Source organism: Phyllopteryx taeniolatus, chromosome 9, assembly GCF_024500385.1.
Source record: "Phyllopteryx taeniolatus isolate TA_2022b chromosome 9, UOR_Ptae_1.2, whole genome shotgun sequence".
Lineage (NCBI taxonomy): Eukaryota > Metazoa > Chordata > Actinopteri > Syngnathiformes > Syngnathidae > Phyllopteryx > Phyllopteryx taeniolatus.
The window spans coordinates 7,605,116-7,619,716 of record NC_084510.1 but is presented as its reverse complement, the minus strand read 5'-3'; the positions used below and the strand labels follow the sequence as shown (position 1 = coordinate 7,619,716).

General features: G+C 39.3%; 1 protein-coding gene across 20 annotated transcripts in view; it reads right to left on the bottom strand.

Moving 5' to 3' along the window:
* itpr1b (inositol 1,4,5-trisphosphate receptor, type 1b) overlaps nucleotides 1–14,601 on the bottom strand; it is a 121,601-nt gene that overhangs the window by 55,773 nt on the left and 51,227 nt on the right. For 11 of the 20 annotated variants that reach the window (XM_061783506.1, XM_061783510.1, XM_061783512.1 and 8 more), the window contains 21 exons: nucleotides 14,233–14,484; nucleotides 14,000–14,141; nucleotides 12,443–12,596; nucleotides 12,181–12,374; nucleotides 11,962–12,100; nucleotides 11,242–11,296; nucleotides 10,984–11,149; nucleotides 10,675–10,842; nucleotides 10,272–10,343; nucleotides 10,053–10,190; nucleotides 9,836–9,961; nucleotides 9,478–9,678; nucleotides 8,904–9,155; nucleotides 8,516–8,641; nucleotides 8,307–8,435; nucleotides 5,709–5,726; nucleotides 5,249–5,275; nucleotides 4,871–4,991; nucleotides 4,266–4,450; nucleotides 2,794–2,942; nucleotides 2,074–2,185 (listed from right to left, as the gene is read on the bottom strand). In XM_061783506.1, the coding sequence (XP_061639490.1) occupies nucleotides 2,074–2,185; nucleotides 2,794–2,942; nucleotides 4,266–4,450; nucleotides 4,871–4,991; nucleotides 5,249–5,275; nucleotides 5,709–5,726; nucleotides 8,307–8,435; nucleotides 8,516–8,641; nucleotides 8,904–9,155; nucleotides 9,478–9,678; nucleotides 9,836–9,961; nucleotides 10,053–10,190; nucleotides 10,272–10,343; nucleotides 10,675–10,842; nucleotides 10,984–11,149; nucleotides 11,242–11,296; nucleotides 11,962–12,100; nucleotides 12,181–12,374; nucleotides 12,443–12,596; nucleotides 14,000–14,141; nucleotides 14,233–14,484 (2,926 nt within the window). The remainder of the gene's footprint in view (nucleotides 1–2,073; nucleotides 2,186–2,793; nucleotides 2,943–4,265; nucleotides 4,451–4,870; nucleotides 4,992–5,248; nucleotides 5,276–5,708; nucleotides 5,727–8,306; nucleotides 8,436–8,515; nucleotides 8,642–8,903; nucleotides 9,156–9,477; nucleotides 9,679–9,835; nucleotides 9,962–10,052; nucleotides 10,191–10,271; nucleotides 10,344–10,674; nucleotides 10,843–10,983; nucleotides 11,150–11,241; nucleotides 11,297–11,961; nucleotides 12,101–12,180; nucleotides 12,375–12,442; nucleotides 12,597–13,999; nucleotides 14,142–14,232; nucleotides 14,485–14,601) is intronic. The other 9 variants (XM_061783511.1, XM_061783516.1, XM_061783518.1 and 6 more) reach the window with 3 other exon arrangements.

Below are 14,601 nucleotides of genomic sequence, written 5' to 3'. Positions count from 1 at the left end.
CTGCTTCTGATGGACATCCAACAATGGGGTCATTTACAAAATGTCTGACAGGAAGAGCACAGACTTAGAAAACTTTTGGGGGGAATAAACCTCTTTAAAGAAGTATTTAGACTACAAACGATGAACACTTCTCAAAAAAAATTCAATCACACATAGGTTAAACTAATTTGGGCTCATTACTTTTTGACTGCCCCTTGTAGTGTCACAGAAATTCACTCTTGTCAACTTGTGGAAGTTAATAAAGGAGCAAGGACGCTCAACCTTGCTGATTCATGTAAAGGACTTTGGCTGACTGTCTCATCATTGTTAATTTTTGGAAGCACAACACATTGAGACCGCTATTTGGAATCTTAGTAAAAGATTGCAATCTTAGTAGATCACGCACAACATGCCCACCAACAGGAAACAGCCTTTTAAGAGTGAACATGCAATTTAGCACCCGCTATTTGGTATCTTTGTAAATCAGGCCCCATGTGGTAAGGAAAGGGCAGGAAAAATGTAAAAGCCTTAGCCATATGAGAAAGTCACAATTGTGAAATACATATTGGAGACATACTGACTGACTGAGACTGCCATTCAGGGGTGGGGTTAAAATGCATATTTTAGAAAGTTGGTTATGGTGCTATAGATTTATTATTAGATTTAAATTTATTAGCATGTATTTTCATATATACATTACGATATAGAACTTTATGACTTGCACCACTGTTTATTTGCTCGTTTTAATAATGTTAAATACAGTACTCAAGTTGCATGCACAGGTGGGCAAGTTATCACATGGGATTGTTTCCATTTTTGCACAACAGAGTGTAGAAACAGCTGATAGTAACATTATTCAAAGGGAGAGAGCCTTTCCAACATTCCTCCTCCAACCCTTTCCTAATCTTAATAAAAATTTAAAGAAGAAGCTCATCGAGGGGGTGGCCGATTTGATCAATCGAATATTGCTTTTGAATTGGAATTTATTTTTATCATTCTAAGAATGTTATGCACTGTGTTAACAATATTGGCTGATTTTAATAACATTTTACCAATATAGCCTGCAAATAATTTTACTCCTATTGTTGAAAGGTTATTTCGGCTATTACAAACATTGATAAAAGGTCCTGTCTGTCGTAAAAAGACCGTCTAATAAACCTAAGTCAGTAACAAGTGCAAAAGAAAGAAGCATCGTTAGAGCTCCGCTCTACATCTGCTAAGGTTACTCTGTCGAGGTGTTGACTAACTTAAGCAAGGCCGACGCCTAATAGGCGGCTGTTAGAACATAGGCGAATCCTGCTTAAGCAAGCTCCCGTCATCGTTTATGGTCCATTGTGTAATGGGGAGGTTTAACCCTTTAAACGGAGAGCCGGTCAGGACTCCTTTGTGCCATAGGTGCTGGGGAAATTAAGATCTGACACAATGCAAATGTATTAAAGAAAGAATAATTTGGGTTAAACCATACTCTGAACAGTTTTTTTCTAGCCATTGTGACCAGTGTTTCAAATATGCCTGTGAGTCTTGTTATATTTTTCGTCTACATGTACTGCTCCACCCTTTGTGTTCAAATATACAGTACATTTGGTTTCTAAAACCACAACTATCGATGCTAACCATGAGCATATCAATGGCTTTTCGCATTGTTTGCTAGCGTGAAGCTAGGCAGACTTTCCTAAGGCAAAGCTATATGGTTCTTTTACATACACAATGTACAGTATATTTACAGTAAACTGACATTTAACAGATTGAAGCCTCTTTTTTTCGAGGACTTGTTCATTTGCCAAACTGCTGCTTATTGTGAAGTGAGTTGAATTAAGGTCACTGCCACCATCTGCCACCAGCGCTCATATCACAAATTTATGTCACAAAATGTATTGTGTGCATGTTTTGGAAGGAATAGGAATGTCTTCTGCGAATATGCTATGATGCATTGTGAACAATAAAGTACAAATGGCTATCTTTATGGAGTTTGAGCTTGATTCACCAAAAACAAATCTGGAACATATTGGCTTTGAAACATGTCACTGGGGAAATTCTGCCCAACAGGAAAGGGTAAATGTATCCTGGGGTTTGGTGAAAACCTTTGGTCGGTACCTTCTCCCTGTGGCCACGGTCTTTCGTCATCATCTCCCTGAGAGTCTGCAGTACTTTGATGCACAGACGCTCCTCATTCTCCTCCAGCAACTGCTTGGTGTGTTTAATTAGTCTGGTATGCAGTATATGGAGGAAAAACACCGTTACACATAATGTTGTACGTTATGTCTTCAATTACTAAACTGAACACAAAGGTAGTTGTTGCACTTACTATATAACAACAGATTTTGTGGAGATAAGTCAATAGTTTACAGATTTGGAAATCTATAGAAAATATTGATACTCAAAAACTGCATAGAGCACTATGGGATATATACTGCATAAACAATCTTATTTTTTGTTTAAAATCTAAACCAAAATACAACTTACTCTCCCTAAGGGCATATGAGTTCAGAATTTTCCAGCTAAGGTAAGAGTTGACACTTTAAGGGGGTCTGCAAAGGCAAGAGGTAGGTTAATCTTTGTAACAACATCGGCTCCACGTGCCCTGCCAATTTTCCTATAATCCAGTCTGAGCTCGAATCAGGCATAACACCGTAGCCAAATGTGTGCATCATGTGAGAGCTGGTTAATGGGTTCAAAGCATATCAGTTTAAACACAGTCAGGGCTTTGAATACCAGCATCATTGACTATATTTACCACATTAGTTAGCCTTTTTAAAAAGAGAAGCATATTCTTTTATATAAATAAATACCATACAGTATATTGTAGTTTCATACTTGGATATGAATCCTCCACTTTCACATTTCTTGCGAGCTTGTGTGTTCTCAGGGAAGAGCAACTCAGGACGATGCAGGACATCAACAAGCACCGAGAGCTCAGCTTGGACCAGCGGCCGTAGACGGTCTTCCAGAGCTGACACTATGTCCTGCAGATGAATGTAATCTGAGCCATGTTTGAAATACAATCCTTAATCATTCAATTAATTTAGGTTTGAGTACACAACGCTTACAAATACTTTGACAGTCAATCATGTTTTGCAGTCTTTCTTGAACGTTAGAACTACATACAATGCATCAAGTTAAATACTGTTAGGCAGACCAGAAAAATGCTGTGATCATTCTGATATATAGTTGTTCAAAACTGTTTCAGTTACAATATTCAAGACATAATGCATTAATTTGTGGCTGTAAATCAAAATACTACAAAAGGGTGATTCCCAAATCTGTCATGTAAGTCTTGCTTGTTCCAATTATTTACCACAAACTAGTTTCCCAAATATTCAAATTCAACTGGTTGTCCTAAATTTTTTTCCATTTTAGCTCCATCAGCCCGTGACCCTAGTGAGGATAAGAAAATGGATGGATGGATGGGGATTAAAGACTCAAGACTACACTTATTATTTGACCCAGTAAGAGACTTGCAAGCAAGCCTATTAGGTTGGCTGGTCAGGAGTCAACATTAACAATGGTGTCATGATTATTCAAATAACATTTTTGCACTTTCATTTTTCTTCTGTTTCTAAAGGTTGTTGAAACATAGATTTGACTTTTTTTTTTTTCATCAAAATTGCCAATAAAAGAGGCATTACAGATCACCTCAATCATTGTTTTGCAAAGGTTTGCTCCTTGTGTGCCAAAGCCCTCTTACTGCAAAAAAGTGTTCATGTATGGTTAACTTGATTGATGATTCTTCGACCTACATGTGTGAATGGTGGTCTCTAGAGCTAGAGCCACGTGACTACCTGTGAAACAAAACAGGGATAAACATGCTTGGACCATGGGATGTCCATGTCAATGTGCGCATTAAGCAATCTTGAGAAATGGCTAAGTCTGGAAACTGCACGTTTTAGCCAAATTGTTTCAGACGACTTGAAGGAGGGATGTCAGAGACTTCCAGTAGGACACACAGTCATGCATTACAAGAAACTGACACACAACAGCTCGGGTTATTGAAATCGTTTCCCAGAATGTGAATGTGAAGATGTCTGCCTTATCTGGTTTGTCGCACTGTATTTGTATTTCTTCACTACCCTTTTCTCTTCGATAAAGTGACCTATATTCTACAAGGCAAAGAAGGAGACATATGACAAGAGCACTTACAAATCTTCCATTTCACCAAGTATCAATGAGGGATGAAATGTTGAAATCATGAATGAATATTCACCCTGTTTGTCTGATAAATTGACAAAGCCAGAGGTACACTGCAGGATTAACACCAAAAAAAAAAATGTTAAAGTCTCTTTGCCTACCTGGAGCCTTTCAATGATGTTTCTATAGTCTTTGGAGGTCGGAATTCCAGAGTCTCGTCTGGAAGTGTTCTTCGCTGACAATTTCCAGTTGAGGAGGCTCTTCTGTACAACATGATTGGACTTGACGAATAAGTTGTTCACTTGACTGTCCAGATCCACTGGGATGGCAATGGCTCTACTCTTAGCTGGGTTGAAAAACATGCTAACTTAAGTTTGATAAAGTGGTGCTTCACACTTTGTATTAAAGGGGCTTCCGCATACACGTAGTTCGGCATGATTCACCTATTCTTAGCTTTTTTTCTTTTCAAAGTTTTTTTCTCTAAATATTTTTCCTTTTTTTGGGGGGGGGGAACCAACCCCAAAATCAGTTATTCTCAGTTTATCCCCACTTATTCAAGACTTTTTTAAGTTTAAAAAAAAGGGAAAAAAAGTTTTTTTTTTTTTATTTTTTTTTTTACTTTTAATCCAGTTATAATGACTGTCAATTATCCACAGATTTTCATAATTCATGATCCGGCCCCATCTCTATCCCCATGAATAGCGGGGGTCCACTGTACATCTAAAAAAAAACAATATGCTTCTAGGATATAAGAGAAATATCTTACCGACGTCTGAGAGTACTTTAATGCAAGCCTCCACTGAAGCTTTCTGTACAGTATTAAGCCAGTTACAGTGGTATACTCTGAAAACCCCCTGCAATAGCTGTACAAAAACAGGTTGTCGAGTCTGTAAAAAAAAAAAAACACACACAACAAGATGATTCATTTATAATGGTGTCATTAGTTTAGCATGAAGTGTAAAAGAACATTAGTGCAAGAGCAATATAACTATTAGATCCCCTGACTCTAGTGGAAGGCTCTACAGATTTTAGTGAGCCAGCTGTTTCGACCTATCTGCACACCACACCAGTGGTTAACAGCTGGTTGCTACATGGTGAAAGAGAAATCTATTGGCCGGTCTCAGCCCTAGAGGACAATAAATACCTCAGTTATCTTTCCCAGAATGGCGGCCTGCAAAAGAGGGTCGTGATATAATCGATGACTCTTGGGTAAAAATGTGGAGTTATGTTAAAGAAAACAAATATTTTCTACTGGAATGAAAATTAAATTGAGTGAGGAATTTTATTGGGAAACTGCATGTGACAACAAACCACAACATTACAAACTATTTGGACAGGAAAGCACAACACCGAGGGCTGAGACATGGCGTGACCGTTTCATGTCATTGCATCATCTACACCCAGTTCCAGCAAAACCTTGTGCAACACACCCACAAATTTGGGAACAACAACATCAGTGTGCTGACTAAGCCACGAGAAACCCTCACGGTGTAGATATGCAGTCCTTCTTCGACCACAATTACTTCAATCACATACACAAAAAGTTGGTGTGCCACTTGGGATAGGTTGGAAAACTATATACCGGAAGAATCATTGTTACTTACATACATATTGCGAGCCATCTATGAAGAAAAAGGAATGTCATATTTTATAGTGCATGTCGCATTTACATCTAACTCAATAAATAAATCAATGGGCCACAATAGTAGCTCAAGAAAAGCAGCTCACTGACAACAACTGTATCTAAATTACAGTATAACTTATAACTAATACAGTTTTGGGGTATAGTTATTTATTCAACAATATGTTTATTATTCTGTTTGCAGTAATAGTAGTACTATATACAGCATCACACCGAGCTGTTTCTATTTTTTTCATGCTCTCGTGTAGCTAAATAAGGCATCCAACATATTACAAGCAGCTATCAGTATGAGTGGAGGTATATATTGCAATCACCAATAATAAATAGATTGTTATATGTAGGGACATACACACATAGACCACAAGCACCTGCACTTTTGCACTGAATGAAAAAAAAGTGCCAATTTTGCTGCAGCACCTTTATTCTTCATTCATACATAGTACGGTATTTAAAAAGATAAAATAAAATTACACTCTCTGATATCAGATTCAAAGTGTTTTGATATTTGAAGGTCATTTATTTCAGTTATTTGGGGAATTGTAAATATGTTCCCACCTTAATTTATTTAGGGTTAATCAGAGACGATTTAAATGGTGGCAGGTGTGTGCTGCTACTACTGGTTAGCACATCTGCCTCACAGTTCTGGGGACCGGCGTTCAAATGTTCTCCCCGTGCCTGCGTGCGTTTTCTCCGGGCACTCCAGTTTCCTCCCACATCCCCCAAAAATGCGTACGTAGGTTGATTGGAGACTCTAAATTGCCCGTAGGTGAGAATGTGAGTGCGAATGGTTCTTTGTTTCAATGTGCCCTGCAATTGGCTGGCGACCGGTTGAGGGTGTACCCCGCCTCCCGCCCCAAGATCAAAATTGCTCATTGTGTTCTGGTGTAATACCATTGAGATATTTGCAAGCATTTTTTTTGGTACCAATCCCCCTTTGAAAATAAATGTAATAGTTGAAAAACAGGTTTTTATAGGCTTCTGATTTCAAAACTGGCTATTCATCAATGTGTTGTGTATACTGTACGTAATTACAGTATAGGAGGTAATCTTTCATTTATATGGGTTCACAGTGGTACCGGCCCTCCGAGGGAAGTCATAACTACGATGTGGCCCGTGACAAAAATGAGTTTGACACCCCTGCCTTAAACCATTCAAACAACGGACATTACAAAGTAAACATATTATTGTGTTTTACAACAATACTAATCTCTATTTACAATGTACCTGTGGCTAAAAAAAGCGAAGTTTGTGGCCTCCCACCAGAGGTTCAAATAACCAAGCATCTTTTAAAATACTGTATCGCTCCCACATCCTGATTCTGACTCCCACAAACCACATCACTGGGTCCCTAGCAACTTACACACACACATGCGCGCGCGTTGAAAGAAATGAGATCAACAAAAGCAATATAAACAGATCAGTAAGGGCGAGAGGAGTTCAAGGTCATGACCACCCACATCGCTGCTGGCAGGCGACGGCTCCTCAAAAAGACGTAGATGTTGCTCATTTGTGGCAGCTTTTATTATTGTTTTCATTTCCACAGTAATTATTGTATGACAATTTTATGCAACAGAAACGCAAATTATATTTTTAGTGAGCGTTTTACAACTAGGCTCCACCTATTGCTTGGCAAAATGCCTCATTTCCGTGCGTCATTTCCTTCAACGTCATTTTCGGTGCGCCACCAACTGGGCTAGCGCAGGAAATGAATCGGGCATTCACTAAATGTAAAAAAATAAAATTGAAGAATACAGCAAGATGTTAGAGGAGCTGACAGGCTCTCCTCTAGTACTGGCTTGGGTGAAAATATGTTTTTTTAACAAAAAAGTTTTTTTAACAAAAAATTCATCTTTAAGTGCAATTTTTACAAACAGAGCTTGAGTCTGATTTATTATATTTTTATTTATCTAGGATATTTTATGTATTGTTTTGTATTACAATGCCAATGGTTAATGTTCTTTAGAACTGAAAGTAAATTGTTCTTTAAAATGATGTACTTCAATTATTATGCTCTATAATATCATTATATCATTGGCATAAAAAAAACAACAACAACTATACTATTGTTTATGGTGAAAATTGCTATTGGGGCAGGCTAGCATACTGAGAGAGCGCAAGAGCAATGGATAACACAAAATGATTGTACAAATATCTGCAATATGGCGAAGCAACAACCGTCATATAGCAGAGGATTACTGAATCTGTACTCCTGTGATGATAAGTTGCAGGGACCCATTGTTCTATGGCTGGGACTCGTTGTTTGCAGATATCTGCATCCTGTCTGTATATAGTCTCAAGTGTAAAATGATCGATGCTCAGTGTAATGCAGACTTGTTTCCATCTCTTTTGTTGGATCTCATTACAGTGCTCATAATGTAGTTGCTGGTCTGTATAATGTTAAGCTATTTGAAGATAGTTCTTCTTTCAACCCGATAAACGTAAACATTTGGCAAACCGATTGCAAAGTACATAGGACATGACTCTGTGTGAAGTTTATTACATAATATATAACTGTTTGCACTACATCATATTAAATGTGACACCAAACAGTTCAAATTACCTGCAAGCTTGTGCTCTGATCAGAAAAAGGAGAGCTGAAGAAACATGTGACGATGCTCATGACTGTCTCAGTTACATAACGCTCCAGCATGGTATCTGCATGCTTCCTGTCACTGGTGTTGTTGCACACCTAGACATAAACAAACACGTGTGATGCACAGTCCCCATTTTTGCCTCTTAATGGATGTCCAGACATCTTGCTTTGCTCACCCGACAAATGTCCACCAGGAAGTTTTCAAAAAGCTTCCACATGTGGTTGGATGTATAAATCTCCTTCATTTCCACTTCAGTATCGACATAGCAGTGGTTCAGGAAGTTGATATAGGCAATCTTTATCTAAAACATGTAAAAACCTTATGTATTTGAGAAGGGAAGGTGGGTGGGGTTTCAACTTATTTTACCACGTTGATCATCACAGGTCTATTAGAATATGAAGTAAAGCTATTCATTTCCAAGATGCATACAATACTGTATATAGAGCCAGTGGCATCATGCACTAAGGCCACTATTAATAAAATATGTTGAGCATTTCATTTTATATCCCAGCAATTTGCAATACCAAATCTATTCCAACCCCAAAAAAAACAAAGAAATTCACCTCAGGAATGCAGTCTTCATGTGTGACGACCCGCACAATGTCATCCAGGGGCAACAGGGAGTTACATTTAATCTCAGTGTAGACATTTTTGCCCTCAGTGCAGACAGCTAACAATTCAACCAGATGGATGTGGTACATTAAAGGGCTGTTTTCATCCATACGGTCCCGTTCTGAGCGCATCATTTGAATTAACGTTTGGAAGGATGCACGGTCGTTGTAGAAGACAAGGACGTCCTCTCCTGAGTTCACAAGCTAAAGGGGTCAGAGTCACAGCGGAAAGTTGAAATCGGTTATTCACAACCATTTCATAGCACCGCAAGAAAACTATGGCATTCTCAAAACCGACTATTGTAACAGTTTAAGATGAAGATCTGTTACTAAAGCTTTTGTCAGGTGTTATTGTTTGTCAGTTATGACAGTTATTTGTTTTGGTCATACACATCTTCAATGAACATTTGTATATTTTTTCTATTCAATAATATTAATGAAACTCATTGTACGACTGGGTGTAAGTGGGCATTAGAATAAGCATTATTATTATTTAAAAAAATAAAAATAAAAAAAACCCTCAAACCTCAGCCATGACAATGTCCTGACACTTTTTGATGAATTTATTCTCAGCCTTCACAATGGTTTGAAGAAACTTTAGGTACTGGACATGTCGACCGTGTGTCTCAGCACAGTGGACAAAGTGTTGAACCACACGCTCGCTGATCTCACTACAGAGTTGGAAGTTATTCATGAAAATGTGCTGCATGGTAATGGCCTCTAGAATCTGAAAGAGCAGAAAAGGGATTTAGGGAAAAGCAACAGCACAAGAAGAAAGTATTTTTTTTTAAAAACAAGAAACACAACTAATCAACATAACTGATAGTAAGGTTTTCTCATTTGTTTTTAAAATGGTTGGAATCTGCTTTTGGTGTGTACCTCACCCCTGGGTTAAGAAAGAGGTTTATATGCTTGTGAAGAAGGACTTGGTTTTGTTGGTTGCCTGCACAGAAATTCTGAAGAAACTCGTGAGCCAGTTTCATGATTTCTTGCATTCGAACATCCTCACCCTGTTGTAGAAAACACAGAATCTCCTTTTTGTTCCTACAAATGTTAAAATGCATGTGATACAATGTCCAATCTCAGAAGCACACAAGGGACCTTTTCATAAGGGATCTGTAGAAGCTCTAGCACTACACAGTGTGCACCCATGTTTCTCAACAGCCTCTGCTGCTGCTTCTTACTCTTCTTTCCCGAGCTCCCCTCCTGGATGCAAAGCATACTGAGACGCAGCAGAATCTGGACAGAAATGGTGAAAAATTATTTAATAACAATACAAACATTTAAATGAAAACTACATTACAAATAAGTATACAGTACCTCTTTTACAACCCTGTAATTATAGTTGCTGGTGCTTTCTGTGCTGTTCTTGTCAGAACCAAGTGAATCCCCCTGTAAAACAATGAACATGGTTGTGTTAACTAATAACAGTACTGTACTGCAACAACTCAATTTACCGCAACTACTTAAACTAGTCATAATTGCATTCTTTGAGATGTGGACTAGTGCGCTTTTCTGCAAATTGTTTGGAACTCTAAAACAATGATTTCACTTGTCATCTGTGGCTTGTTTAAACCTGTTTAAGTCCTCCATATAGTTTCTCGAAAGCACAGGCATGCTTAGGAGGCATTGGGGTCCACTCGGTCCTTTGGCTTAGCCTAGTTTGTAGCTTGTAACTGCTGACACTAGTCGAGCACGTAATCTTAAATTGTGACTACTTCACCTTATGTTTGTTATCTGACTCTGAGGGGCCATCTCCGTCCATCGCATCTTCTCCCTGTCTTTTGTAAACCCACAATTCGGACTTCTCCACAATGGACCGCAATTGGTCAAGGTCTGCTTTGATCTGCTTGTAGTTATCGACATCTTGCCTGGTCACAAGTAGCTGGACCTACAATACAGTTTAATGGACAGAGTGGAGGGTTTGCATTAAATTTCCTTTTAAAATGTTTCATCATTGAAAGATCAGTGTTAACCAAGAACTGCAAGGTCAAACAACAGAGAAGAAGGAAACAGCAGTGGTAAGCCCTACCTGTTTGAAAGCCATAAGAACTTCCTGCCTCTGACTGAAGTGTCGGAAGAGCAGGTGAAGTGCTCCGGACACGAGTGGAGGGTAGTCATGCATGGTAAGGTGTAGCAGCACTCTTAGGAAGGTACGTCCACCGTGGTCATCCAAGTCAAGTGGAGTGTTCTCTTCACTAAATGGCCAGACAAAAATAAGTTACTTTCATTATTTTCAAAGAAACTGTTTCAAGGTATTCTTGATATAGCAAAATGAGTTAAGAATTACCTTCCTCCAAATATTCCTTCTGCCTGCTCCTCAATATTTTCAAAGTCAAGATTTCCTGAAGGGTGTTAAATGTTCAGATGAATTTTTTGCCTTTTACAATGTTTAAGAATGCACTCACACTGGGCAAACTCTCCTGCGCATCACCACAGTTACGCCTCACTTCTCTGTCTACTGCTGGCTTGCAGTCACACTGTGCTGAACTCATTTGTGCCCAATCTCATTTACAGTATGAACGTCATAACTTTGCAAAATGAAACAACATCACCTTAATTTGTCTGACAATGTGGTTTATTTATATATAGGAGTTGTTTATGGTTATTTTGATGGGAATGGAAATAATATTACTCCAAGAATATTGCACACTTTATTCTCAACTTTTTTCTTTTAAAATTGTGACTTCACAGGTATTCTCGTAATTACAATTGTATTCTTGTAATTGTCTGACTATATTCTTTCTGTGTTCTACTAATAAAGTGTGATTATGCAAGGTGGCGGATATCGTTAATAACTGGCAGGAGAAACTGCCCCGCTGAATACACGACAAGTCTGAGCTCTATACCGTGCCCAAGCCCACCTCTTCTAAGCATCCTAAGGCCAGGGATGTCTACCATGGTTGAGCAAGGCACAGTTCACTAGCATTCATCAACTAGTCCTGATTTTTGGCGTCAAATGTGCTTCAACCCGGATCGGATTGCCTTGTGTGACTGCGCCCTCACATACCTGGCATCTGACTGATGACATTATTAGTTCCATTCTGGCTGGCAGCATTTTCTGATTGCGGGTTGTTTTCGTCAAACTCTCGTTTGAAAATACAAAGTAGGCAGGAAATCCTGTAGTCTAGCCGCACATTTAGGATAAACTGAGGTAAGAGAAAGGTCAAAGTGAAACATCAGGGCTAGTTTTTCAGTTCCAACACAAAGCAGTCTACTGATGCCACACCTGTAGAATTTCAATGATCTTAAGCTTGGTGTCCATGACCATGATGTCTTCTCTCTCTGGTTCAGCCTGGGCTTTAACTACATCGCCCTCTGGCTGATGAGTTGGTGTGGTGTGCAGCAGACCGCCACCTCGCAGCACTACCTGGGTCATTAGCTCCCCGACTCCATGAATGGACTTCATCACATGACTGCCAGCTAAAGAAACACAACCCTCAACCATGAAGGAAATACCATGAATGCAGTGTCAGGAGCAGGATGCCAACCTTTGCTTTGCTCTTCCTTCTCAAGCTTGTTGATGGGGTATACGGTGCTGACATGGACACAGTCTAAAATATTCAGCAGTATCTTTGTCAGCCTTAACAAGTCACTGAAGTTGTAGAACCCAAAGTAGATGAGGTTCCTTGCCAGATTCACTACCTATTGAAAATAAATTGACAATGATGACCAAGAGTGCATAGGAAAATTGGTGACCACATACTTAACACAAATCAAAATATTTGTTGATTTGTGTTTGCTTTTCTTTTGTTATTTATTTGTGCTATCAACGTCAGTGCAGTTAGCTTTTAGCTTTTAGCTCTGTTCTGCCCGTGTTACATGTGCCAAATTGTCACTGCCTGCAAACACTTTATTCTTCTGTTGCTTTCAGCTGTTGCTTTGTGTTCTTTGATGGATTGGATGATTGAAGTCTTCAGTATCATGGAAGAAAAAAGACTTCTTGGAAATGTTATAATTCCTTCTTTTAAGAAAAGGTCAGGAGCCTCAGTAACATGGAAGAACTTCACAAAGGCTCAATCGTCTGGAAGTTCCTCTTCATGTAATGGTCACCATTTAACCTCTCAAGAAGACGATTTTGCATGTCAGCCATTATTGTCGTGTTGGTCACTCTAGCATAAACATCACAGCCTAGCCAATCCCACGCAAGTTCAGTTGGGTTAAGGTTAGGAGCGTTGTCAGTGAAACACAGCTGGGTATGTGTGTGTGTTCAGTCACTGAATAAGGAGATATGGTATTTGCCACTGGTTACGGCATCTCAGCTTGAGAAATATCTCTGCATTGAGATTTCAATGATGTCAAAACATTTTTTTTTTCCAGTGATGGTGATGTCACCTCACATTATCATAACTCCTCCACTAAAATGTGCAACTGTATTGGTAAAGCAATCGGCACACCCATCTCCCTATCGTTTTAACACTCTAAACTAACCTCTGTCAGCTAAATTTCAGCTCCTGACTCAACATAAGATTCCTCATGTTCAAGTTCCAGTGCATGTGATTGTGAAAGGTCATGGCAGGCCTCTTCGCAGCATTCAAGAGGCAGTGTGCCAGATCATCCAGAAAGACTGTGCTAAAAGGGAGGTGCCATCTTCTTGGGACCAAAAGCTCCAAACGACAGTCAATGACAACAGCAAAATAGTCTACTTATTGAAGGGAGTAAAGATTTGGCACATTTTACATGAGTTTAAATCATCCATCCATCCATCCATTTTCTGAGCCGCTTCTCCTCACTAGGGTCGCGGGCGTGCTGGAGCCTATCCCAGCTATCATCGGGCAGGAGGCGGGGTACACCCTGAACTGGTTTCCAGCCAATCGCAGTGAGTTTAGATCACATAGTTAATTGTGTGTTACTCATCCCACAAATGCATGCATGCTCCCTCCTTACAAATTGACCATGACTTAAAGTGAAAAAATAGGCTTCACAGCAGTATCAAATGAATTGGCAAGAAGCATAGTTACAACAGAGGGGGAAAAAAATATTCTAACATACAAATTAACCATTTTTTGTTTTATGTTTATATGTGTTGATTATTCAAGAAGGAATACCTCAAAGGTCAGCTTGTTTTTCTCTTTGTCAGAGAAGGGAACATTTTGTGACACCACCTCTCTCAGGTAGTTCTCTACAAAATCCATAGTGAGGCAAAATCGCTCCTTGATCTCGTCTCTGCTGGTTCCATCATTATCATAGCTGGTAAGACAAATGGAAAGTCACATAAGGAAAAATCACAAGCATCACTTGAAGCAACATGAGATTTAATATATTCCCATTAGGAACTCACTCTTCAATTGTAATTTGAGAGGGGATCTCAGACCAAAGACGGGCATATTTGACAGGTGTGACTTGCTCCTGGGGATCACGGTCCACATGCATGTGCAGCATGAGGCGACAGAAGGAGGCCCGCAAGTCATAGGGCAGGTCCTCATCAGACATACAGCGAAGGATCAAATCCACGTCCAGCTGGCCAGAGATCTTATTGATTGCCAAGTACTGACGGTCCAAACACATCCGGGCAAAAAGGTTGAGTTGACACCTATCAAGAAATTATGAGGAAGTTTGCCAGCTGTATGTTTTTTGTTTTAATATCACATCATATACAGTTGAAAAGAAAAAGCATGCAAACCCTTTCGCATTATCCGTATTTCTGCAT